General features: G+C 43.5%; 1 protein-coding gene across 2 annotated transcripts; it reads right to left on the bottom strand.

Moving 5' to 3' along the window:
- Window positions 1-1,792: 1,792 nt before the first annotated feature.
- On the bottom strand, window positions 1,793-26,785 carry ITM2B (integral membrane protein 2B). Of its 2 annotated transcripts, none has more exons than XM_084767559.1 (6): window positions 26,475-26,785; window positions 7,734-7,866; window positions 5,950-6,152; window positions 5,391-5,501; window positions 3,939-4,089; window positions 1,793-2,527 (listed from the first exon to the last, which is right to left on the bottom strand). In XM_084767559.1, exons 1-6 carry the CDS (start codon window positions 26,589-26,591, stop codon window positions 2,439-2,441), a joined length of 804 nt encoding a protein of 267 aa, XP_084623685.1. In that variant the 5' UTR covers window positions 26,592-26,785; the 3' UTR covers window positions 1,793-2,438. The 2 variants fall into 2 exon arrangements, with proteins under 2 accessions (XP_084623685.1, XP_084623686.1); XM_084767560.1 differs by having other exon boundaries at window positions 1,793-2,524.
- Window positions 26,786-27,223: the final 438 nt, after the last annotated feature.

Raw genomic sequence — 27,223 nt, 5'->3', positions numbered from 1 at the left:
GGTGGAAATAAAAGTCATGGACACCCTGCTAGTCCAACCCAGCCGAATCACTGGTTGTAAATGTCCTGCACCATCAAGTGTTTTTCTAGGGCTCTATGAAAACCTTACGCCACTCTAACGAGACATTACGCTGGAGCCCACCGTGCTGACTGCAGGCAAACTCGTCCCGTGTGAAGTCAGGGAGAAGCCGAGGTTGCTGCCTCAGCTTGCTACCCTAATACTGCACTATGATAAGTGGAGGACCAAACTGACACGCATCTTTCCAATTACATCCTTAATGAACGCCCATGGATGACCAAATGACAGCCTGAACACAGGGTATGAGGAGGAAAGGGCCACATCCCAGTGATCAGACATCTGTAAAGCATCTTCAAGGCCCCAACTTGGATTCACAGATCATAAATTTTTAGATAAATGCCTGTCCAGTAATTATCATAATGAATTGTAACTGACTACTCATTAGTCGCTTTTCTGGACTATAAAGATCCATAGATGCAACACTTTTCCTTTTTCTTTGAGAATGCATCTCTACACGGAACTGTATGTGTTGGCCCAGTATTTGCTCTTGAACGTTCACAGGCCCCTGAGAAGCCATGACATTTTAAAGCCTGGAAGGTAGGAAAATGCAGTTCTCAATTTAGTAAAACCTCTCCTCTAAAAAATTCTAATCTCCAAATATCCACTTAGCTGTGCTTAAAGCTCTGACGGTGTTACTAAAATGAGACCGAAAGGCAGGCGTCACAAAACATCCTTCTGAACCAGGACTGGTTTCCAAACCAGATCCTTTTATGGGCTTTTGAAGTTTTAAAAACTCTGACCTACAGTCAGAATTGAAATGTTTTGTCTCAGGAAATTTACAGCAAAGCCACTCTTAATATTACTGAGTTTTATTCATGTGTACGGCACATTATGTGCAGCATGTGCCAGTGTGTTAGCTGCCCAGAGCTGTACTTTCAGGCAGTTGTGAGCCAGGCGAAGTGGGTGCTGGGAACCGAACCTGGGTCCTGCAGTGTAGCAGTAAGCACTCTTAGCTTCTGAACCACCGCGCCAGCCCTAACTCTCAGGTGTTTTACATGTAGTGGATTCTGGATTAATTCAGGTAAGAAGCCAACTAAGAGATCTAAGCTAGGTGTGGTGGGTCATGCCAGTAATCTTAGCCCCTGGAGGCTGAGGCAGGAGAATCATCATGAGTGCAAGACTGGATAATGAGTTCCAGGTCAACCTAGTTCCAGACCAGTTCCAAAAACTTTTCAAAAACAACAACAAAAACAAAACAAAACAAAACCAAAAAAACAAAAACAAAAACAAAAACAAAAAAAAAAGAAAAAAAAAAGCCCTTCCCTAACTTGCCAGGTGTTCTACATGTCCATCTCCCAAGGACTAGAGGCCAGTGCTGGAGATCACTGGTCTAAATAATACAGTGAGATCTTGTCTGAAAAACACAACAAAACTGAGCGGAACAGCCACTTGGACCCACATTTTGTGCGTCTTGAAAAGGCTGGGCGCCGATAATAACCTTCCGTTAGAAGAGAGGCCCACTTCCTACCAAAGCAGCACCATTTGGGTTGGATCTTAAGTGTCAGTCACTGTAACAGCATCCACACAGAATCTGATTTAGTTACATTAATGGCTTCTTTTATTTTTTTTAAAAAGCTGATTTTATAACTATGTAGAGAACTAGATTTTATAAAATAGTTTCATTCTCTATGTATGTGAATTACCTTAAAATATGGAGAACCAAATCATTCTTTGGTTTTATCTTATGGGAAAAACAACACGCAGTCTCATCACATGGCTTTGCGATATTTATATTCCATTGCACAGATATGAGATATACAAATTAGTAACATGAGTTGTTTCTTAAATTCCAAACATTTGTCTAAAGTCTTATTACAGCAGAGCCCTAGGATGTTAAAACATCAAGGCTGAAATCATCCTCTAAAGTAGTTAAATGCAACACCGAAAATACTGCACATTTTAATTAAAGGAATATTAGAGGGTGGCCTCAAACGCTAACAGACTAGGTAGCAGGGCTCCGCGCATCCACAGTAAGTCACTGTGGTCCTTTAACGAATGCGTATGACTATTCTTTAGATACCCTTCCTCTCGGAAGTACAGAATTAACACATAAAAATCCAGGTAAGCAATTTCAAGAAATTTAAATTCTTCCTAGTATGTAAGCTCTAGAAGCGAATCTTACCGGAGGACCCCACATATTTGCTAATTCAAATATCAAAGACACCACACTTGGAAAAAAGGAAAGGTGTTGTTTTCTTTTTTAAGATAATGGTTTTTAATTGAATTACTGAGATGAAAAAACAGCGAAGCCCTGTTTGCTACTTACATGAAAGAAGATTTTAAAAAACAATCACTGCACAAAATACAAATGGGGGGTTATGCGGTGGCACTGAATTTCTCCCCACATTTTTCTTGACTGCTCAAGAACAAATTAAAGTTTCCACAGCAAATTTGTTCTCAAAATGCCGAATGGTGAAACAGTCACTGGCTTCACGCTTCTGAATACCTGCTGGCAAAGGAAAAGTTTTTTTTTAAAGTTTGTGGTTCTTTAGTAATAAATATTCACATTAATTCTCAGCTACTCTTGAGATAGAAAGAAGCACAGCGCTACCCTATATCCATCCCATAATTTTCCCATTTTAAATTTGTTCTCCACTGGGTCTTTTTTTCATACGCCACAGCAACTGCTAACAGGGCTTTCCAAACTGCTGACAGGTCAGGCAGGCTTGTCTTGTGTCAACTTGACAACAAACTAGAGTTATCTGAAAGGAGGGACCTTAATTCAGAAAATGCCAGTAAAAGGTCTGGCTGTAGGGCATTTTCTTAACTAGCGATTGGCGTGAAAGAGCCCAGGCCATGGTAAGTGGCTCCACCCCTTAGCTGGTGCTCCTGAGTTCTATTAAGCAGGCTGAGCAAGCCATGAGGAGCAAGCCGGTAAGCAGCACTCCTCCATGGCCTCTGCATCAGCTCTTGCCTCCAGGTTCCTGCCCTGTTTGAGTTCCTGGCCTGACTTCTTTGGTGATTAACAGCGACGTGGAAGTGTAAGTTGAACAAACCCTTTCCTCCCCAACTTGCTTTCTGGTCATGGTGTTTTGTGACAGGACCGAAACCCTAAGACACAGGTATGGGAGCTCAAAGGTTTGGGAAATGTGGATTCACATGCTGTATTGTGCTTGCAGAACCGCACATCAGGATACACAAACTTCAGTCTCCTGAACTGGATGTGGAAGGTTATGAGCCAAGATAGTAATTTATTAAATGCAAGAAATTAAGTGGCAGAGTTCAGATGACCCATGAGCCTGTACCCGTCATTACAGGTAGGAGAAAAGACCAGGAAAGCACTTTTACTGGGTGAGGCAATCCAAAGAATCAGACTGCAGTGTCACTGACAGTAGTGTCACTGATGGCACTCTGAGCTTCTATGATGGGCACATGCTGCTATTCTTACTGTCCAAGGGGAAAAGCAAGGCTGAGTGACTGGGCAAAGCTGCACAGGTTATGTGAATGCTCTGGACTCCTGACCTATGCTTCTCCCTAGGTCACCTGGCTGTGACTATCCTCAGCTTGATCCAAAAGGTAAATGGCCTCGTGAAAGCTTAAATCCCCGAGAATCCAATCAAAAGGCTGAAGGGAGACCTGCCCACAGTGAGGCCCCCACCCCTTCCCTGCGGCCAGGCCATGGCAGGGATGAAAGGGGAACCTGACTTTTCTACACACAAGCTGGAGGGCGGGCATCTCAGGACAACAGCATTCCACGATGACTGGCCTTCTCTTTCTGAAAGGAGTGGGTTTGGGATTACGATGATTCTAAGTCCTGGAAATACTGGCAAAGTACGACACAGATTCCCTTTCATTTCTGACCAGGCAGGAACATCGCTACAGATGCCTAAGTATCGCAGGAACAACCTGACTGTCTTTACCTCTGATCGTTTCTCGGCGCTGCAGCTTGTAGGTTTCCTTGTCGTGGCACAGCCGATAAATGAAGAAGCCCAGGTGGTCCACGTTTTCGATGCGGTCGGTGATCACCATGTGCTCGTGAATAAGGTAGGACTGGGGCAAGTAGGTTCCAGCCTGCAGCGGGGGAGAGTGACATGGCGCTTTCAAACATGCACTGAGCAAACTAGGTGACAGTTTTAAAACCGGGTGTATGGATACCTAACCACCTGCTTTTATAAATACAGTCTTGGTTTTTGAAAAGGGATCTCACTTTGTTGCCCAAGCTGGTCTTCAGTTCCCAGACTAAGCTGGCTGTTCTGCCTCGACCTCCCATGTAGAGGGGGCTGACTACAGGCATGCGTGACTATGCCCAGTGATACACATGGTTTTGTTAGGATACAGTCGTGCCCAACACTGAGGCATCGGAATCAAGTACCTGGTTAGGGTTTATCTCCTGCTCCATTAAGAAAGTTTAAATGGGATGAAAACTTTGTTTTGGATTTTTAAAAAATTTCCAATTTATTTATCATTTACTATGTATGTGTATAGTGTGTGCATGTATATGCAGTATGTGTACATATATGTAGTATGTGTGCATGTATAGTATTTGTGCATGTGTTGTCTGTGTGTGTATAGTGTGTCCATAGGTTTCATGCAGTGTGTGTGCATGTATAGTGTCTGTGTGTTTATAGTGTGTATGCATGTGTTGCGTGTAGTATATTATATTTTTATGTGTACTGTGTATGTTACATACTGTTGTGTATGTACTATATGTGTGTGCATGTGCTGTGTCTGTGTATAGTTTGTGTGGATATGTAATGTGTATGTGCATATACAGTGTATATATTATGTGTGTGCATGTGTTATATCTGTTGTATGTATATTATGTGTGCATGTGTAGTGTGTATGTGTATCTACTATTGTGTACGTGTTGTGTGTGTGTATGTGTTGTGTACTGCATGTGTAGTGTGTATTGTGTGCATGCAAGTGTAGTGTGTCTGTGTGTATATGTATGTGTAGTGCATATGTGTGTATGCATGTGTTTTATGTGTGTGCATACATGTGTAATATGTATGTGTGCGCGTGCATAGACATAGTATGTGTAGGCCTGAGCATGGATGACAGAGGACAATTTCTGGAGCTGGTTGTGTCCTTCCACTATGGGTTTTCTGGATTGAGCTCACACTGTCAGGCTTGCGTGACAAGCACTTTTAGCACTGAGCCATCTCTCCAGCCCAATTTTGGGTATTTCTCAAAATGTTATTTTTAAAATTTAAAGCATTAAAAATAAAAAGACACAGCACCCAAGTCTCAGGACTTCTTTGTAAATCCCTTGGCTGCACTAGAAGTGTGAGCGCCAAGAAGGCTAACTTTTCAACAGGGAATTCCAAGACGCTGTACCAACATCACTAAGCAGAGACAGAGACACTTGATACCTTGATGTTAATGAGCAGCTCCAACAGGTTTCTGGGTGGCATAACGATGGACGTGTTCAGAGGAATCACGTAGCACTTGTCCAGGTTAAGGTCCAAATACGCAGTGAGTTTCTGGAAAGAAGAACATGTCTCAGAGAGGTCAGTGTACCTGAGATACACAGTGATTGGGCTTCTAAGAATGGTACCGGCAAGGTGGGCTGGCTTTAGAACTTATAAATCACTCACATTTCAATAAATCAAGACCTTAGTGAGGTCAGCAGGCAAGCCACAGGCAATGAAGTGTGAGAAGGCCAGGGCTCAGAGGCCGGGAACCTAAGTCTGATTTTGTTTATCTCATTTGAGACAGCACTTTACTACGTGGACCACGGTGGCCTCAAATTGATATCCTCCAGTCACAGCCTCCCCAGTGCCGGGATGAGATGCAGGGTTGGAGTTTCCAGCCCTCCCCTCTCCTCTCTCAAGTAAAAAGTAAACCCTAACTAGAAGAATTTAGCAACTATTAAAATTAAAGCGGCATATATCGTGGAGATATCTGTCTCAGCCCTGGGCATTACCTCACCTTGTTAAAGTCATGCACGATGTTGGCAGGATCGCTGTCTGCAAACTCTGGCACAGGCACGCTGATGAACTCAACCTCATCTTCCTCAAAGATCTTAATGTTCTCTTCAATCGTCTGGTAGCGAGCAGCTGGGGCATCTGCAGAAGGCTCGTTCAAGATGACGTCATCCTTGATGTACTTTAGCCCACAGTAGTACACGTCATCTGGCTACAGAGTTGAAGACAATGTCCTTCAGCAACTCCGCAGGAGACAGGCTTCTAAACGCAAGCCTTACTTAAGCTGCCACCTCTACCTAAGCAGCATTTTGCTTACAAACTCTTACTTTTCAGACAACAAGTCAGACAGTTTAATTACAGAGCTAATGCTCTCTCAAGGTTCTGAAGTTGTCTTAAAAAAACAAAACAAAAAACAAAACACAAAAGACAACCTCCCACCCCTGCCCCAGCTTTTCAGAAGGAGGAAGCAGCTGACTTTGCTCTTTGTGGTAGGTAGGAACCGAATCTGGAAGGCATCTTGGCGTCAAGAGAATGTGGAGAAACACGCAGGCCTGCCCCTGCCTGTGGGCAGCTCTCATGGACAACATTCAGAGGCAGGTGATGTTTTCCTTTCTTTTGAGACAGGGTCTCAGGTAGCCCAGGCTGCCCTGTATCTTGCTACATAGGCAAGGATAACCTCAAACTTCTGATCCTTCTGCCTCCAGCAGGCAAGGCCTACCATGCTTAGATGGTGCCCATTCACAATAATAAGTAAATACACGTTTGCAGTATGCATGTATAAAAACTGAGTGTGTATGACAAAACATTTTGGTGCCAAATGGTCTCTCTTGGCAGTTGAGCTGCAAATTAATTTTTCTGTATCTTATGATTTTTGTAAAACAAAACAAAATACTACATTTAAAAAGATGTAGCCAGGAGTGGTAGTAGTACATGCCTATATCCTCAGCACATGAGATGAAGGCAGAGGGGTCAAAACTTCAGTGCCAGACTTGTCTACCTAAGTCCATGTTTAAGTATATTCACCCTATTAGTTCAGTAATGTTTATGAGCCTGCCTTCACCTTGAAGAAGACTAGAAGTGACCTTGAAGTTCACAGACCCTCTGGAAGAAGACTTCAAAATTAGTTTAAAAATCTCATTTTGAAGCAATTCTCCCTACTTTGAAGCACTAAAACATTTGAAGTAGTCATCAAAGCTTTAAGGTAAATTTCCCCCAAGATTCCCTAAGGCTGGGGCTCAGGGGATGAGATCATAAATCATAAACTAAGTGGAATCCATGTCTTATCACACTGAGAGTACAACATACACTGTTAAAGGCAACTCTCACCAAAAGTGACCTCATCATCTCTGCATGTCAACCAACTCTTAGACAACCCAACAGCAAGAGTTAGCATGTAGTGACCCAAACTGGCTGTTTGTCCAGGGATAGACCTGTCAACTCTGTAGCTTAAATATTCATCTAAGTGGCAATTCATGATATATCTCTTTACTATTAGCTAGGGTAGAAAAATGAAAGTCCATTTTGAAAAATCATCCATGTCCAAAAGTGTTATTTGGTTGTAGACAGAAAGTACATACTTAAAAACAAAGTAGGAACCACATCATATTCACAGTAGAAAGAAAAAAAAAAGAAAGATAATAATTTTTGCAAGGCTGGCAAGATTGTTCACTGGGTAAAGGTACTAGGCACTAAGCTAACGATCCAAATTCAAACTGTCCTCTGACTATGCTCCTCTACCCATAAATAAGTAAATAAATATATTAAAACATTTTAAATATATTTTTCTACTTGCCTGAAGGGCAAAATACTTGTACAGGTATGCTCCTCCGAGGATGACACCGGCAAGCATGAAGGCCAGTCCAAAGCACATGCACCAACACCAGGCCCGTCTCTGTCCAACCGGGACTGCATCATCTGGGTCCTAGAAAGTGAACACAGTGGCCAGTTAATACCAGAACCCAAATGGGACCGCATCGCCTGGCTCCTGGAGAGAGTAGAACAGCTGGTTTATATGCAGAGTCACAGAAGGCTTGGGGTTATTAATAAAGATAAAGACCAAACCGGTCAAGGCTCTGATCAAACTCAACTATGGAATGAGCAAGAGGGGCACCAGGACTCACCCCGAGGCTCCTCAGCCAGGGATGGACACTAACTAGTCCTCAGGGAGAAGTCTGGGTAGAAGTCTTTCCTCTCGATATGCCATCCACTAGCACTGTCTTGAGCAGTAACACAACCACATTTCTATTTTCCATACACAACTTTTGGCTCCATCTTCTAACGTTTAAAATTCAGGAAAAGGTAACAACACAACCTTGTCCCACGGTGCTGTGAGGCTGTACTAAATACCCAAGGTACTTCTGAGTTGGATCGCTTATAAGATGGCTAGCCTTTACAGGCAGTTTATCGGTTTCATTCCAGATACAAAACATTCCTAGCAACTTGCAGGAAAAACTTAAAGAACACTGGCAAAAGTTAGGGCACTACAGCTCTTTAAATAGATAGAACCTAAAAATCAGGGCAAAGTCACTTACCTGTAATTAATCCCACAATTCCACTCCTACCCAAATCTCAAGTTTGATAATGGCTTTCATTTTATTTTTAAGAACTAAAACTAAAGCCCAGTATGGACTACCTCATCAGAAAATGGTAGCCTTAACCTGAGTCCATATTACAGGACGTAAATAAGCAAAGATGGGAAAACTGGATGAATGATGAACCAAAACAGGGTGAGTCAGTGTGTACTGGCCCAGGGTGGGGGCGGGGGCAGCTACAGCTAATGCCATGAGTCACATAGGAACGGAAACTACAATTCTACATTTTCATTTCTCAGATAAGAGAGATCTTATCGTATCTGACACTATTGGGCAAAGTCCAGGTGTCGGGGCCAACAAGAACACATGCTAGATAGACGCACCCCTTTATTTTGTTGAGCGAGATTCTCACTGTGTAGCCCAGGCTGACCTCAAAATGGTAACCATCCTCCTGCCTCTGCCTCCCAGGTGCTGGGATTACTAGCATATCTCATTACATTCACAGGGCTGGAACCTTTGTTTTTAAACACAGAATCATACAGAATAATAAATAATATTCAGTGTAAGGTTCAGACCAAACGGCGTGGGAGAGGACTACATTTTAGGTGGTTCTCATCCACAAATGCGTGTGGGTGTCTAGTTCGTGAGTCATATGAAACATTGCATGGACAGGGAGTAAACCAGGAAGAATTTATCAGATGCCCTATTAGTGAAAATCTCTAAGAATCCCACTGTGGTAAAGCTTTATAGACCCGAACATAAAGCACACAAGGTCTGCTTGAGCTTGCCTGACGAAGATACCCCAGGAGATAGAAAGTGTTCCTAGCATTACTCTCTGGGTGGGGGCAAGTGTAGGGGAATGGGGGACAGATGAAAATGGTTGCTCTAGCATTTGGTATCAACTGCTGAGATGGCCAGGTATGCACAGACCCAATCCTATCTGCCAGGCTTGTCCTATGAGTACATACATGAATAGCTAAGGACTACGGATGGACACCGAGAAAGAAAATGCAGCCTTACTGTCATAGACAGAGAGTTCTAGGTTTGCTGAGTTATTGTTTTAACTCTGTAATAACCATAAGGTGAGGATAAATTACGTGTCTAATATGTTTAAATAGTTGCCCTAGGCACCACAAATACAGATTTTGCCAAGGAAAAGATAGGCTGGATCATTCTGGAAAATGAATATACAAAAAGAGCCATGCAGGTGGTGCATACCCATAACCATAGCACTTGGGTGGAGGGGTGGGGGAGGGGGGGCACGGGACACATGACACTATGGCCAGTGAGTTGGAAGTCAGCCTTGACAACATAGTGTGCTCTAGGCCAGCCTCATCTATCACACAAAACTCCTTTTCCTATCTAATAAAACACAAAATAACATAAATACGGGCACTGACAGGAAGAACGCAGAGAGCGCATGCGACAGGATGAGCTACAGGAGAGATGTCCCAGGGAGAGAGCATGGTGTGGACAGACACAAGGCAAACACACACTGCCGGGCAGAAGACAGTGTTCCAGGTAGAGAGTGGGTAAAGTCGAGAAGGCAGAACACACGACACTGCCCAGGAGGCAGGAAGCAGCCGAGCGGTGAGTGTGGTGAGACGGATCCTAGGGAGAAAGGGAACTGGGGCAGGCCACGAAGGGTATGGAGCTGAATTCTTAAGTTATTTTTAAAAATCATGCTCCGGGAGAACAGAAGAGACGAATGTGGTAAAGAACTTAACTTCAGAGCACTTATCCAAAGGGCAGCTCGTCACTCGGCGCCTGAATCATAGCTTGAGTATAAAGAAATAAACAAGAGTCTATCTAGTAGAGTCTATCTCAGTGTCTAAATGACAGACCCAAGTCCACATCCCACGGGGAGCCTCCCAGCAGCGCTCACTGTTTCCGCTATGTTGCCATTAGCTACTTGCTTTCTTGCATTAGAAATGTATGTATTAGATCTTATCTCTTGCTACTGGGTTGGACGGTCCCTGTGCTGCTTAGTCATTCATTTTACATTCCTAGAAACTCTAAACCGCACTTGGCACTTAGTTAAGGTGCAGATATTTGATGACTGAATGAAGAAAGAGCTTGGCTGTTTAACTTTTCATGATTCACAAAAGCTGCATCTGCAGCCAGAAAGATAACGGAGAGGGAACAACACAACCGTTTATGATGCGGAACAAACTGGCTCTCGGCAAAGGCGGCTGGCTGCACTTAGCCTAGCATCTGTGAAGGCCACTTACGTGGAACACACTGGCCGAGATCCTGTAAGAAACTCCAATGTAGATAAACCATGCTTCATATCAATAGCAGTTTACGAATTAACACAGCTATGACAGGCATGATGGCCCACGTCACAACCCTAGTCACGGAGCAAGCACAAAGCACGTTCAAGATAAAAGTTGTTCATTAAGCTGGGTGTGGTGGCTGTGGCAGAACTGTCACAAATTCAAGGCCGGCCTGGGCTACAAAGTGTGTGCCAGGTCAACCAGGACTATAGTGTCAAAAGTAAGAATTAAAAAACCAAAACCAAACAAACCAAACAGACCAAAACACCTAATAGAGCAAACCTGGTACCTGTTGATTTACTAAATCTCACACCGTTGCCATCCTAGTCAGGTGGGCAAAGATGCTCATTACATTTGAGTCTGTTTTTTCTCGATGCAATTCTTGACACCCCAGCCAGTAAACAGCTGACAACAAGCACAGGGTGAGAAAAATGTAAAACTGCTGGAAATCTAACAAAGTCAAATTATTGTACTAAAGATCAATTATTTTTGTTTGTTTGTTTTTCGAGACAGGGTTTCTCTGTGTAGCCTTGGGGGTCCTGGACTCACTTTGTAGACCAGGCTGGCCTCGAACTCACAGCGATCCGCCTGCCTCTGCCTCCTGAGTGCTGGGATTAAAGGCGTGCACCACCATGACCAGCTCTAAGGATCAGTTCTTAAACATCACCCGCTGTTGGACAGGGTAGCATATGCCTACAATCCCAGCACCTGGCTTGAAGCAGAAACAGGAGGATCAGGAGTTCAAGGCCAGGCGAGCGAGATGACCCAGCACTCAGGAGCCTGACCGCTCTTGCCCGGGAGCCCAGCCCAGGCCCCAGCACCCACATCAGGCAGCTTAGAACCATCTGTATTTAACTCTAGTTCTCAGGGATCCAATACCTCTTAGAACCTTGGGATCCATACATGGCACACATGCCTTCAGATGCACATGGGCATACACATAAAATTAAATGAAAGTTTTAAAATACTAAATAAACTCTAAATAAATGTCTGTTATATGAGAACCTGCTTCAAAATACCAAAAAGGAAAAAATAAATCACCCATTAAATAATTATTCATTTATATAATGTATATACATTAACTGATAATAGATTTCTACTTATCACATTCATACTATGAAACAGAACAGCAGAGGTCCTGTATTTAGTGTGTGCTCCAACATACATTTTATAACTTAAAAGAGGAAAATCCCACCCCCATGTTCTCAGGAGTGTTTTTCTATCTCTTAACTCTAGTGGTTAAAGTCTGCATTAGGAGTCCAAGTCTGCCTTTAAAGAAAGATGAACGCTCACTAATAAGCAAGCCCTTCCGGGGTATGTAACTTTGCTTGGCCTGGTTTAACCAAAGTCACATATTTCCTTCCCTGTGTGGCACTGTAATTGGTGCACCTTAACTGTGCTTAGAACTCCCGCAGGCCCCACATAATTACCATCTCATTAATCTTCCTGAAAGTCAAGATTTTAGCCCAGTTTATAATAAGCACACCTTGGCCTATTCTGATCCTCAACAGCAGACAGAGTCTGGCTCGGTGGTCCAAGTCTTTAATCTCAGTTACTCGGGAGGCCAAGGAAGGAGGGCTGCAGTTTGCAGGCAGCCTGGACAACTTAAGTTTAAGAAGAAAGCAAACAGGGCATGCAGTGTGGGGGCAGAGTGGTTGCAGGGCACACACACAACCCAGGCCAGTCTCTAACACAGACATGGCACAGTGATCTAGTCTCTCTCAAGGGCCACAATACGTACTGGTCGGAATAAATCTTACCAGACATTAGGGCAAGATGACTTAACTATATCTTAAGCAAAATGAAGGATAACTGTTTTGTTTCCATTAGTTATGAACTGGGTCACCCTGATCAGTTCCCTAAGAGGCTACAATAAATAAGCTTCAATCATAAACATTAACACAAAGAAAACATAAGGTTAAAATTTTTTTCATTCTGCTTCAAAGTAATAAATACTTCCCAAACTTTGCTCCTTCTGCTTGAACCTTTATCTACATGAGGAATGGAGCAAAGAGCTTTTTAAGAGATATTTTCTAAACTTATTCAAATGTAATGTTTTAAATTTCATGGTAAATCTCACAGTGGTGTCTTAGAAGCTATAATACTAAGGGGGAAGCAATCTCAACTAGTAAAAATTACAGGGCCAGGGTCAGGGATGTAGGTAAGTAGGTGGATTGCTTGTCTAGCACATGAAGGCCCAGGGTTTGGTCTTCAGCACCCCTTGCATAAAGCCAGCTGTGGTGGGCACACCTGTCATCTTAGCCTTGAGGATGGAGAGGCAGGAGCAGAGGTCGAAGGTCATCCTCAGCTACATAGTGAGTTAGAGGCCAGCTGCAATACAATAGACCCTGTCCCAATGAGTGAATGAATGAATGAACAAATAATTAAATGTTCCAAACAGAGACAGCTTGGGGGGTGGGGGGGTAGACCATGGCATAAAAATATTAGGTATAAAAAAATACAACAGAACAGACAAAGGAAAAAATAGAGAAAATAATTAATATACTTAATTTAAAATTGCATTAACTACTGAACCTTCAGAAATAGATTTACTTAGAAATGTACATTTTTAATTACGCTGGACTGATATAGGTAACTTCTGGCAGGGCATCACACATACGGAAACAATCCGAAGAATGTCCCTTGGAGAAAATGTTGGGGATATTCCCCTCTTGGAGTCCCTCCTGGTCTTGGGAAGTTTTTCTTCACTTTTATGTAATAAATCTATGCTAGCTCCACTTAAAAGGAAAAAAAAAGAGATTTTGGCATTTCCTTGTATGCAAAGCAAAACAAAACAAAACAAAAATGTTTAAGTCAGGAACTACAGGTTGTGTGTGTGGCTCAGCACTGGAGCAGCTGACTGTGGTGTTCAAAGCTTGGTTCGAGCCGCTGCACCGCAGGCTCGGCACTCTGCACTGGGAGAGTCCCACGGCTTAAAGGGGTACCTCCTCTACAGGTGTCGTCACAAGACCCTTCAGGTCAGTGGCCTGTGCCGGGCCTCTGGGAAGTATACGCTGTATGGTATTTACAAAACTTCTGTTGAAACTTCATTTTTGTGCCATAACTCCCTTCCCCAGATAAGTTGAAAATATTTCCTAAGATAATAAAATTAGCCTTAAATATGAAAAAAAAATTTTTTTTGAGCCTTTTTCTCCCCTCTGGTATTAGGGGCTGTATCTAGAGTCTACCCTAGAAAAGCACTCTATCTCTGGCCTGTTTTTCTTTTCTTTTACAACTTTCCATTCTGAGGTAAGATCTGAGTTGCTCAGGCAACGCTTGCACTGCGCTAGTCTTTGCCTTGGCCTCCCGGTACTTAGGATTACCAGCGTGGGCCACCAGGCCTGCAGCGCGGTAGGTTCAGAGCAATGGGAAATGCTCTCTCTGCTCAGCTGGCTTCAACGTTAGGTCACTGTTCTCAGCAGAGCATCAAAAAGTCACCTTGTGACCTGTCCACCACCAACAGCATCCGTTACCAAGAGCATCGGATGTAAGTGAAACAGAAGCACCACAAGGTGGGAAGTTAACGGTCTGTTAGGGACAGCAACAGTGGTTTCGTCTTCTCCCCTCATCAGTGAATAAATTCTACTTCCAGGTTTGCCTTTCAAACAGGCCTGTCATCGTTTCAGTTACTAACAAGGTCAACATAGGACTATTATCTTTGACACCTAAACAGGAAGCAAGTTCCCAGAGCTGGGCATGTGCTGAGAGGAGCAGAAAGCTTCTCTTTGCATTTAAGTGCCACAGTTCACAGCCGCCTCAGCCAAGTTAATTAGTATCGAGCTGAAATTAGGGAGCACAAGCGCCATGTTGGATCGGGAGCTATCGAGTTAGTCTATATTTAGAACAGGGGAGGATGGGAGAAAAAAAAAGCACTTAGTGGCACCGCTGATGTCGACAACACGGCTTCACACTAACACAGTTCAAGCAGCAACACAGGAAGAAAGATAACCTCTCAGACTATTGCATAACATTTTGAGAAAGCTATAAAACCTCATAAAATGAGCACATGCCTAGGTCAAGTAAGCAGGTCAGGATTAAAAGCAAAAAGCTCAGCCAGGCTGTAAAACAAATGCATGTGGGGCTGGAGCTTATCAGTCAAGTCCGTGTCATTAGGGAAAAGGAGAGTATCCGAAGCAAAAGCAAATGATTATTAAATATTAATTTGTGAGTTAACTTTAAGTCGATTCCTTCTCTGTGCAGTTTAAGATCTCGTTCTTTCCCCACGGTTGAAAGATGAGCATCATTTCACTCTAGGCTTCCTAGAGCTTTACCAACGACAGCTTATGACGCAAACTTTGGTAGACTGTCCAGGTCACAATGCTGAGTTATAGGCAGGAGAACTGAGTGGCAGGCCTTTGTAAGCAGCATTGCTGCCAGCTTTACCTGTTGTTAATACCACAGTCTCTACCAGGAACAAACAAGCTGGCGAACACAGGTTTTGCCCTCCCACCAGAATCTGACTGTCCCTAATAACAACTGCCTTCCTAAAACCTTCAAGCATGGCACAGATGGTCCACTACTAATTCATCACAAAACTGAGAGTCAAGACCAGAAAAAAAGAGCCAAGCCTGTCCTAACTCTGGATTTTAACGAAACGCAATAAAATAATTTCATATATTTATATTAAAATGTGAGCAATTCCATTTGGTATGTATAACCTTTGGTTATTCTGCATGTATTCTTTTGAAAAATATAAAATTAATTCTATTTCTTCTTATTCATTAGCTTATCGCAAGGTTAGGTATAAAACCTAGGGCCTTCTGCTCAAACACTGACCTATATTGCCCCTCTGTCTAAAATAACTTAAATGTGACAATACCTCAATGGAGATCTCCCATCCAAGCTTGAAAACTAGAAAGTTAAACACAATGACTAAGTAGATGGGCTTCCAGCACTCGGGAGCCTGAGAGCAAGGGGACCTTGAGTTTGAAGCTCTGCAACACACGGCAGAATCAAAGAGTACTACTAAGTACTAGGTCAGTACCCTCGGTCTCCTGAGCGCAGGTCCACGGGTCTCTCCAGGTGGCTGGGTGGGAAGCACTTTGATTCAATGGCTCTGCTGTCTGCGCTGAATGTAGACAGCACTGATAATAGTGGAGGTGCCTGTGTGTCACCTCACCACTGTGATCCTAGCACTGGGGACGCAAGGGCAGGCAGATCAGAGATTCGAGATCACCCTCCACCATAGGGCTAGATTTGAGGCCAGCGTGGACTATATGAGACCTTGATTAGGAACTCATAAATTAATCAATAAATTTAAAATAAAATTAAAATCCATGGCAAAACATTTGATTTTGGCTTCTTATTCTACCATGCCTCTGGCTCTTGGACCAAGGGATATACTTTTCTCATGAAAGTAGAGCTGATATCTCTTAACATGTTGTCAAGTTCATAGGACATTTCTCTATTGTTCATCAAATTATACAGCATAGTATTTATGAGAAAATACTGAAACCATATACACATGAGGCAAAACAGTACCAGAATATTCAGGTTGTCAGCATGTACATTTTCAAATACATCTTGAAAACCCAAGACATAACGGAAGGCTAGGCATGGTGACGAACACCTGCAATTGGTAGTACTCAGGAAGCAGAGGCGGAAGGATCAGGGCAAGTTCAGGGCCAGCCTGGTCTACATGGCAAGTCCTACTCAAGCCAGGGCTATACTGCAAGACACTGACAAAACAGAAAAAAAAAAAACAGTTTAAAGTATTCATTGAAAATTAAAACTCAAAGTTAGGTGTAAAGCAAAATCCCAAAGTTCGTAGTAAGCTGTCTTCAGAATTCCTCGTGAAGCCAGAAGTCTTGGCTCTTTGGAGAGGAGCACAGAGAATGGCAGCTCATTTTTCTAGGCCATCTTGTCAGGCCTTAAAATTAGTGCCAATAATCCGGACGGTTTCCATTATTATCCATTATTAATTATCATTAGGCCTATTGTTAGTGCAAAGGGAATATTCTAATTAAACTTTCAAAAGCTACGGTGACGGCGGAGCTCGAAGTCCTAATATTGATTTTCAGCTAATGTTTAGCTTCTGAAAACCCAATGAAGTAATGGTAAAGCAAAGCAAATGAGCCTTCGGCCCCACAGAAATGATCGCCAGGAGAACCTATCAACCAAGTCTCCTAGAGGGAAAATGCCACGGCATGAGGAGATGGGCCTCAGGCTTCTACAGAGGGAGAGCGAGCACCAAGCCAGGAAGGAAATGCACGGAGAACTAGAAACCAGGGCAGCAGCAGCAGCAGCGGGAGGCCAGGAGACACAGCGTGTGTTCCATGGCACCCAGCAAGCCGTGGCATTTGATACCAAACCATCAACGGAAGGAGAGGACCAGCTGGGAATGTGCACGCCTGCAATGCCAGTGCTCAGGACGCTGAGACAGGCAGACTAGTGTGAGTGTAAGGCACGTGGGAGCAACATCATTCTAGGCCAGCTACAGAAGGGAACTGTCGAGGAAGGGAGGGAGGAGGAAGGAAGGGAGGGAGGAGGGAGGGAGGGAAAACAGAAAAAGGAAAGGACGGAGAGAAGGAAAGATGGAAAAAGGGAAGATGGGATCAGGGCACTCAGCTATGCAAGACTACACATTTTTAATCACAGACTTTTTTTTTTTTTAAAGCAGATCAAACACATGGACGCAAATGCAACCCAGAACAACCCACTGACTCTCCAGTGAGCCTGAAGATACAGAAAGGCAATTAGACTACAACCAAAAAAATACACAGAAAACTAAGCCACATTCCCTTCACCTCCAAGAAACAAGGATCAAATCCAGACAAAAGAAAAAGGTTTTATACAAGACAGGCAGAAATGCAAGCATGCACATTACTCTGGGGTAAACAGAACTGGCCCAGTACAAAAAAAAAAAAGCAGTAGCATATAGAAAGAGAATAGAGTATGCGTGTAGTGAAAAATCACATATCTACATGCGTAACTACACTCATCTTTCATAGGGACACTGCCAGTTAGTATTAAAATTGCAGAAAAATTAAAAATCAAACTTGTTGGAAATAACATGACAAAGCAAAGTATAAGCAAGTGCTCCTGGTCACTGCTACCCAAATGTGGTCCCCAAGCACCCTCAGGGAAACACAGTCCTGTTAGTTTCCTAATAAAGGTATGAGGCTGTTTCACTTTCATTCTGTCTAGTGGGCAGCGCAGTTCCCACAAGTTACACGCATGACATCGGAGCCAACAACACGGGCGTGCACACTCCAGCCGTCTTCTGTCAAACTGGTCACTAAACACACCGCACGGCTCTGGGAGCAGTACTTTTAAACTGTTTGAGTTGTTTGAAAATGTTTGTGACTCACAGAAGGGCTGTTTATGTTAATGTAGCTGTAGACATACTCTGTCTTCTCTCTAATACAGTAAATATCTCTTTATGTAAAATCTGTAGAACGCAAAAGCTCTTTGGGTTTATGAATAACTTTTAACTTTCACTCAAGAGGTTCTGGGACCAAAATGTTTGAGAATCCCCGATGCAGAGAAATGTCGAGGCCAGATCACCACATACAGCTGGGCAGTGTGCTAGGCATGAGCATCCCAGCCTGCGTCCCGCTCAGCGAAGCCGCAGAGTGGCCTAGTGGCCACACGGTAATAAGAGACTAGGAGTGAACATAATTGCTTCTGATTAATTTAAGGACACGACATTAGAATGTGTCTCTAAGGAGAGGAGGGACACTTACGTTAGAATAGTGATTGTCCTTAAGGAATGAAGGCAGATTGTACAAGAAAAATAAGTCCGTTTTCCAAGTTGGTAGCAAAATTCTTTCCACACTGACCTGGGTTATTAGTTCAGGTTCACACATGTAAAATGATCTGTGACTCAAGTGTAACGTTTGCTGTGTGTGACTGCACCGCAGCCTCTGAAAGTGTGTTCCCCTAAGATACTGCAGGACTATTGCATCTCAAAACTGAATTAACTCTATTAGTACCTAATATGTAGTGGAGAAACACACGTGCACATCAAAGTCCTAATGGTTTTTATGTTGAAAGGTTCCAGAACAAATGTCAATAGTGTTGTACCACTGGCATGAGGTGGGGGCATTCGGAGCAGTACCGCAGCAATGAGAGTCTAAAGTGGGAACGACAGGCAGGGCTGAGGGGCGTGGCTTCTGAGCCCTATAGCCACTGTGCTGCTGAGAGAAACAGATGCGGAGATCTGAGGGGATTTAGTCAACAGAGCTCTTGAAAGACCAAGGCAAGAGTCAAACCTGACCTGCAGTGCTTGAGTTTCTGTCACTAAACTGTACTGATGACCAAACTGTCATCAATACCCCCCATTAATGAAGGTACTGGATAAAAAGAAAGGGTACTATTCTTTTTTTCATTCTCTTTCCTCTAATCACTTAAAAATAAAAAAATGCAGGTATCATTCCTTTTCCTATGCCATAGAAAACCATGTGTGGCCGGGCATGGTGGAGCACGCCTTTAATCCCAGCACTCGGGAAGCAGAGGCAGGCGGATCGCTGTGAGTTCGAGGCCAGCCTGGTCTTGAAAAACCAAAAAAAAAAAAAAAAAAAAAAAAAAAAGAAAAGAAAAGAAAGAAAGAAAAAGAAAAGAAAGCCAAGTTGTGCACCTCACCTGAGTATAAGAGCCAGGCTTTGCTAGCTTCCTTTCCACATGAAAGGAGATTATAAGATGGTGGTCCAAGTCCAGCCATTAGTGTTTCTAGCTAAATTATTATTTAGCTAGATTTGCCCTTAAAAGTGCAGTACTGTAGGCTACTAAGTGGAGTAGCTCAGTGGTAGAGTGTTGGCGTACCACCAGCAGCAGGGTACAAACAGTGGATCCGATTTTTTTTTTTTTATAATGAAAAACCAAATAATGTCCAACTTGCTGAAGTATGCAAAAATCCTGTTTTATCAATTCATTTTCTTGGGCATGAGAGGTGTTGAATTTGCCATACTGTTTAGCATGCGTTGTCCTGTTCTAGCTAAAACCAATGAGCTGGGAACTCTCTATACCAGCCAAAAAATTAAAATAAAAGAAAAAAGAAAAAAAGAAAAGTAACAACAACTAAATGACTAACAGTGACCTAAGTGAGTCTGTCTCTCAAAGTCACCTTCCCTGTTTAATGGGGATCTTTTGGCCACTGCAGTGATCTAAGCAATTTAATTAACATTAAGAATTGCCTTCCTGGCTAGGCATGCTGGTGCCTGCCTACAATCCCAGGACCTAGGAACCCCAACGCAGATGGAATGCCATGAGTTTGAGGCCAGTCCGGTCTACACAGTATACTTCAAGCTGGCCTGGGTTACAAAGCAAGTTCTTGTCTCAGAAAGCAAGGGGAGAGGGTGAAAGAGAGAAAAATAAATAAAAGCTGTTTGCTTTTTATGGTAATTAATTTTAACCAGGCACACTGGCTCAAGCCTGAAGCTAAGGGACCCAGGAGAGCAAGAGAGGAAGCTGCAGTGAGTTCAGGGCAAGGCGAGGGATGGGGTGTCACACCGTCCCAGGTCAGCCTAGATTACAATGTGAGGCCCTATTTCAAAAGCTTTTAAAGTAAATATTACAATCATATTTGAAAAAAACATTAAGAATTAAGCTTCATATACTCACTATGAAAAATAAACTTAGTTTCTAAAAATAATTTGGCACTAAAAGCTTAAAGATTCAGAGACAGGTCTGACAGCTCATGTCTGCACATTCAGGATACAGAGACAGGTGGATTGCTATGAGTTTTGAGGCCAGCCTGGTCTATATATTGAGTTCCAGGGCAACCAGGGCTTCACTGTGACCTTGTCTAAAACACACACACACACACACACACACACACACACACACACACTCACACACTCACTCACTCAAGAAACTTAAAAATTTGAATATTAAAAATTCACCAAAGCTTGTTCCTTAAGATATGGAATTTGCCGGGTGTGGTGGCGCATGCCTTTAATCCCAGCACTTGGGAGGCAGAGGCTGGCGGATTGCTGTGAGTTCAAGGCCAGCTTGGTTTACACAGCAAGTCCAGGACAGCCAAGGCTACACAGAGGAACCCTGTCTAGAAAACCAAAAAAAAAAAAAAAAAAAAGAAAGAAAGAAAGAAAGAAAAATGGAATTCAACTACCTTGTTGTATACTTGATGTATAACCAAAAATGTTTATACAAGTATTACAAATTTTGAAAGAAGTAAATTTCCAGCCAGCAACAATTGTTCACACCTGTTATCTCAGCACTCTCCAGCCTGAGGCAGGAGGATGACTATAGGTCCTGGACCAGCCTGGGCAATCAAAGTAAAGCCCAATTCAACCAACCAACCAACCAATACCTAAGTCCAAAAAAAAAAAAAAAAATCAAGCGGTCCTAATGCCATACAGAGTAGCAGCTTCTCAAATACATTTGATATTTAACTTAAAACTGCTGGCATTAATAAACCAAACTATAAATTTTATTTCAACATTAACCTCTCTTCAGTCATATTTGTCTTAGCACCAAGTCATGAATCACTCCAGGAAGCCTGTCAGCATTAGATGACAAAACACTAAGCACAAAGTTAGGGCACTCATTCCTACACTAATATTCTCATTTCTGTAACTCAATTTAAATTTTCCTGTTTGGAAATAAAGTCTACATCCATCTACTTTGCTCTGAAATGGAACAACTACTGAAAAAAAAAATTTTCCCTCCACCCCTCAATGTAAGGACTAAAATTCAGCAATTCACTAAAATGTTTTTTTTTTCATTCAATTATTGGTAACACATGAGCTTAAAGCTTGCGAGAAGATGGATCCTAAATGCAGAAAGAAGTGGAAAACCACAATTAAGTGGAGAGCTTTTTTTTTTAATGGAGTTTTTGTTTTACTAATTTTTTTAAAGTTAGCATACCAAGTAATGGGATTCGTTTTCTCAAGTGGGAAGTTTAACAAGATGCTCTTAGGGTCACTTCTGCAACTAAGCCCAACCCTTGACCTCGCAGCTATCTGTCCTGTAAAAGTCTATCATGGTGAAGTTCCTCGCAGAGCTTACACAGAAAGTGAGCGGTCACGAGCACACCCAGGGCTGCTACTCAGTCATCACCTTTAAACTCAGGAGCCTGGAGTCCTTTATCTTAACAGGTAGGAGCTATGGCCTGTACCCTTTGGTGGGAAAGTCCCTAACTCCTCCTTTGGGCCTGGTCCCCAAGCTCTAATTAAAGTGACACATTTAGGGCTAGAGAAATAACTCAGGGCGGGGGTGTGGTCTAGCATGTACAAGGCCCTAGGTTCAATTCCCAGGACCACAAAAGTAGAACTCTTGGCAAACAGTTAAGAGAGAGCATTTATTTTTGACCCATTTCTTTGTCCAGGATGCTCTTTACTAACACGGTGTCATAGAAGGCGATCCAAGAGACTTTAGTCAAAACATGACCTCAGAAAGCATCTCCTTTTTGAGAAAGAATGCAGCTTTTTGAAGCCACTTCAAATATTTGGGTTATGGTTTGATGAAACTGAAACGGCTCAGATCATTGCTTCATGCTTTCCTCCCTGGGCACTAACACATAGGTCAAGCTTTCGCAACACATAATAAACACTTGGTAGGGTGAACACTAATGCCGTCAACATACCTGTAAGTGTGCTTTAGTGTTTCCGGTTTAAACATATATACTGCTATTCACATAAAACTCTTAGGTGGTAGAGCTGAACTTCATGAGTTCTTAGAGGTTTATGATTATACCAAGGACAGTATCTGGCCTGGCTCACCAGAGACTACCAACCTGGCACCTAACTTGTCCTCTGACCAGACTAATAATATTTGCCCTTATTCACCCTCAAAAGCCAGAGTGCCCATCAGAGATATGCAGATGAAATTTATCTGTGGCCCAGAATGAAATCCTCACTTCAGACGTCCACAGGCCCCCAATGTAAAAGCTTTTCTGGCTCTAGCCAGGCACAGTGGTCCTAGCATTAAGAGGCAGAGGCAGGAGGATTTCAACACCTTCCAGGACGTCTGGTCTACAGTGAGTTCTAGGAGAGCCACATCTACTCTATAACGAACTTTTACAGGTCAGTGTTTACGAACACAAGATTATGTTCATAGGTAATGAGACGCACCCTAAGGCGAGCCAAGCTCCCAACCCCTCTGTAAAGGTCAACATGTCTCAGTGAATGTCTAGTCAGTTTTATGTCCTCCGTCTACCCCCTCAAACCCACAAACACACCAAAAACATCATTACAAACTGAAATCTAAATTACTAAACCAGCCGGTCCTGACTGTGAAAAGAGAGAAAACTCGGAGAGTATAAACTAGGACCCACCCAGCCATTTTGTGACAATTCAGAATGTGCTTTTTCATTCCGGTGCCCATTTTCTCTGCTCTGCAAGCAATGTGCCTCATATAATCTGTCACCGACAGCTTGTGTGGCTGTCTAAGGAAGAGAGAATGCGGTTCCTGAGCAGGCACTGCAGCAACAGTTGCTGCTTACTTCCCTGCTCCTCAGTGAGGGAAGCAAAAACACGAAAACTTGCTTATATAACCCTCGCTTCCTTTTAGTTCCTTTTTCTTTGGCCACTGCCTCTTAGCAGGACTCAAGGGACAGATTGAACAAAGTAAACATAAGAAGGGAAGAAAGGAAATTGTCTTGTTCTGGAGAGGAGGTACTTGTTTCTCCCCGGCAACTGAAACAATTGAATTGTTACTGGGTTGCGGAGGTACGTGTGAGTGCAATCTCAACATGCCAGGAGTTCAAGGTCATCATTAGCCACAAAGCAAGTTCAAGACCGGCCTGGGCCACGAGAGAGCCTGTTGCAGAAACCCCAAAGAACAGTTTTAATTACTGCAAAACTGCAATTTATATAATCCTTGCATCTTCATAGAATTTTAAAAACTCCTTGCAGACCATCTGGTTCTATCCTCATATCTTACAAGGAGAAAAAAAAAAAAGGAAAAACTAACATATATGCTTAAAGAGTTAAGAAGTTTTATCAGGACGTATTTGGGGCTTCTGTTGTAGTTAGCAGTATTTTCTTTAGTATTTGCATATACGTGATAGTTTCCCAAGGTTCAAAGAAAGCTCTGAGCACAAAAATCAAGGACTGCTGCCTATACTGTAGCATATCCATAGCATTTGAAACTGACCTTTGTCATACAAATCATGATAATATGATTATTTGCTGCGTCTGTCCCCTCTAAGAGCTATATGTGTCAGTCAGGACAGGTCTGGGAAGACAAACAGGACAGTCAACAGAAAAATGTGGAAGGAAAAAACAGTAATAATGCCAGCTAGTTGGGATAGTGTAATCAAAAAGAAATAGCTGCTAGAATGAACAGCTAATTGGAAGACAAGGCTAAAACCATAATGGAGCAGTGGAGGGGCTTCCAGAAGGTTCTCATGCAGAGAAAGAAACGGCAGACGGTGAGAGCAGTGTAAAAGCACAGGAATGTATGTTACATAAGACAGTGACAAGGGAGCTCAGCATTCTTACGGCACAGGGTAGTGGATCCCAGAGGGGCGAAGCCTCAAGCACGTTTTGTCAGAACTGGTCCACTGCTACTGTGTGAAAGTGTTAAAATGCTTTCTATCGGGAGTTCGCAACCACAGCTAGCTCAGATTGGATCTCTTGACCAAAGCAAATGCCCCAGGCAGAACACATTAGGGCTAATTCTGTTCCCAGCCCAGGCGGTCAGACAAGGTGGTTGCTACACAGTCCAGCCCAAAGGAGCACCAGAACATTATGTAATCACTCCGCAGCTCTGATGAGATCAGTTCTCTCACAAGCGTTTCTCACTAAGCAGGCTTTTCCTCTATCCTTCCTACTTTCAATGTAGAGATATTGTGTCCTCCACTGGGAAAAGGAAGGCTTCCAGCTTAGAGCTGGAAAAAGAATTAGTTTTTTTTTTAATTAACCAATTGGCTGTGACTTGTTTTTTTTTTTTTTAATTAACCAATTTAGCTGTGACGTAAGCCCTTACTGCTCAATCCCAGTATTTTCCTTTGGATATAGAGATCAGAGAAATTAAGAAATGGAAACAAAGTATAGAGCTATAAACAGTTACTCTGAAATAAACAATTCAATTATGGCCAGCGTATGAGAAACCTAAGTGCTTTGAAAATAAGACCACTACTTCATAAAGGACAAGCACTTCATGAAATGACAAGACTTGCCAACAGTCTTAATTCAAAGCCCCACAGCAAAGTGAATTCTCGTGTTTGTCTAGAGTTTCAAACCTTCACAACAGTGGAATAAAGGACAGAGAAATGACATCACTGATACTTTCTTAGCATGGGAGGAGTTATAGCTAGCCTAAGACTTTTAGATCATATGCCTCTGTAATACCACGGAGAATGCATATTTGAAGCTGGGCATGGTTGTGCACACCTGTGATCCCAGTACTTGGGAGGAAGATGAAGGAAGGTCAGAGTTCAAGGCTTATCTGGGCTTAGATGAGACTCAGTCTCCACAGACAAGAAAAGGTTGTTGTGACTGGGTACTTTGCTACCGGTCTGTTTTAGATAAAAGGTGCTTCTGACAAAGAGATATGATAATTTGCCATGGCAATTTTCACCTGTGAATCCTCAGCCTTTTTCAAGACCAAGAATGTTTGCACGGGGTTCAGAAAAACAATACTAAAACCAGAACCTTTAATCCCTTTAGGGGATCAGGTCCCACTTCCTATCGCAACGGAAGGCAGTCGTTTAAAAATCAACCCGATGTTTGCTTTTAACTGGACTGGTTCCAGAAAACACATCCACGCAGCCCAAATTGCCATTGCAATCTCAAAAATTTTATAGGCATTAGTGGCCTGTTTCTTAATAGTAGTTGTCATTAGATCATAAAACAAACAAACGAAACAGTCCTTATTATTTGTACTATGGACACAAATGATTGTTTTTAAGTTAAAACTAAAATTACCCAATGGATAACAGGTATGGAAAAGTATTAATGAAAAACTAAGCAACACCTGCAGTTGGTATCTACCGAATACCAAGTGTCTGCAGCCTAAAGATGAAGCAGTAGGAAAACTGTGGAAACAATTATATTTATATTTCAAAGGATATTATTGTAGGTCATTTTTAAAAAAGTGAATCCAGTGAAAGCTTCCTTCTCTCATGCTTCTTCAGTGCTAAGAGAGGACGTGGGGAAATGAGTGTGAATTTTGTAGGGACAGGAGGAAATTCCTACGTTTAGGTTCTAATTTCACTTAATCAGAAGTCCCCACAAAGAAGCTGATAACATTTAAAACTCAACTCTTAGTTACACGGGGACAGCCAGAATAGCAATTACTTTCACCTGGAATATTTGTCCCACTAATAAAACCAGCAGCCGGGCACTACTCCCAGTATACTGTTGTCTTCTCCTCTGTCCAGATCCCAAGGTGTTCACCTGCCAACACCGAAGGCTGTTTGTAGGCAAGAGCGTTTGTAAAAGAAAAGGCTTTTTAAAAATTAAGATGCTTACAGTTGCTGGACTTAGTCCAAGTGCTGTTCAGCCTGGAAACGAAAGTGGGAAACAACAGAGGTTTAAGGCTTGTTATGATGTCAGCCATTTTAGGCACAGTATTTATACTGGAAGAAAGTGCCAAACTCGGTGGCGGCGGTGCCTGTCGCTGCAGGTCCCCAGGCGACCAAGCCAAGCGCAAAGCGGCTGGAGCTCGTACACCTGTGCCCACGGGGGTCGCCAGGGCCAGGACCCCGCCCCGCCCGCTGCACACGCACCACAGTACCGGAAACGGTGGGCCGTCCGAGCACCCGTCCCCGCCGCGGGGACCCCGCCCCCCGCCCCGCGACCCCAGCCCGGCCGGACCTTGCAATCCACTGCCACGGCATCCGGGGGGATGATGAGCGCCTCCTCGCTGCTCTTGGGCTCGTCCTTCTTGGCCTCCTTCTGGGCCAGCGCCGAGTTGAACGTCACCTTCACCATGGTGCGGCCTGGGGCGCCCTGCGGGCGGCGACGGCAACGGCGACGGCGAAGGCTGTGGTCGCGGGCGGCGGGATCCCGGCTGCGGGTGCAGCCTCGTCGGCCGAGCTCAGGGCGCGACTGTGCCGGCGGAGCAGCGGACTGCGCGACAGCGGCGGCTCCAGTGCAGCGCGGATCCCGGCCTCGCAGCTGGGGCGCGGGCGAGGGGAGGGGCCCGGAGGGGCGTGGTCTGTGTTGGGGGCGGGGCCTTGCGCGGGGCGGGGCTTGGCTCCACGCCAGACCTTCCCCCCCCCCCCCGCCCTCTCAGATACAGCGGGAGTCTGGCCAGGTTTTGTGGAGGGCGCGCCTCGTTGAGCTAGGACTTCTTGCCCCTGTGGGCTGCCTGGATTTTCCGGTTCTGAATTAGCTTCCAACTAGTTCACCTCCGCGGCCCGGTGTTGCAGGTTGATAAGAAAATGAGGTGAACTCTGCTGCTTGGCTACACAGGATAAGTTAACCTCTGCTAGCCTCAATTTTTCTTTAATTGTGAGCCCAAAGGCAGTGGAATTTTTGTCTGAGGAAGAAAAACAAAACAAAAACCTCCATTTACTCATTTATTAGCAAGCGACTCGGTAGAGTTTAGGAATATTTGCAGT

Source organism: Acomys minous, assembly GCF_964271855.1.
Source record: "Acomys minous genome assembly, chromosome: 18".
NCBI classification, from domain to species: Eukaryota; Metazoa; Chordata; class Mammalia; order Rodentia; family Muridae; genus Acomys; species Acomys minous.
The sequence above is the reverse complement of the archived record's forward strand: the minus strand, read 5'-3'. Positions and strand labels throughout refer to the sequence as shown.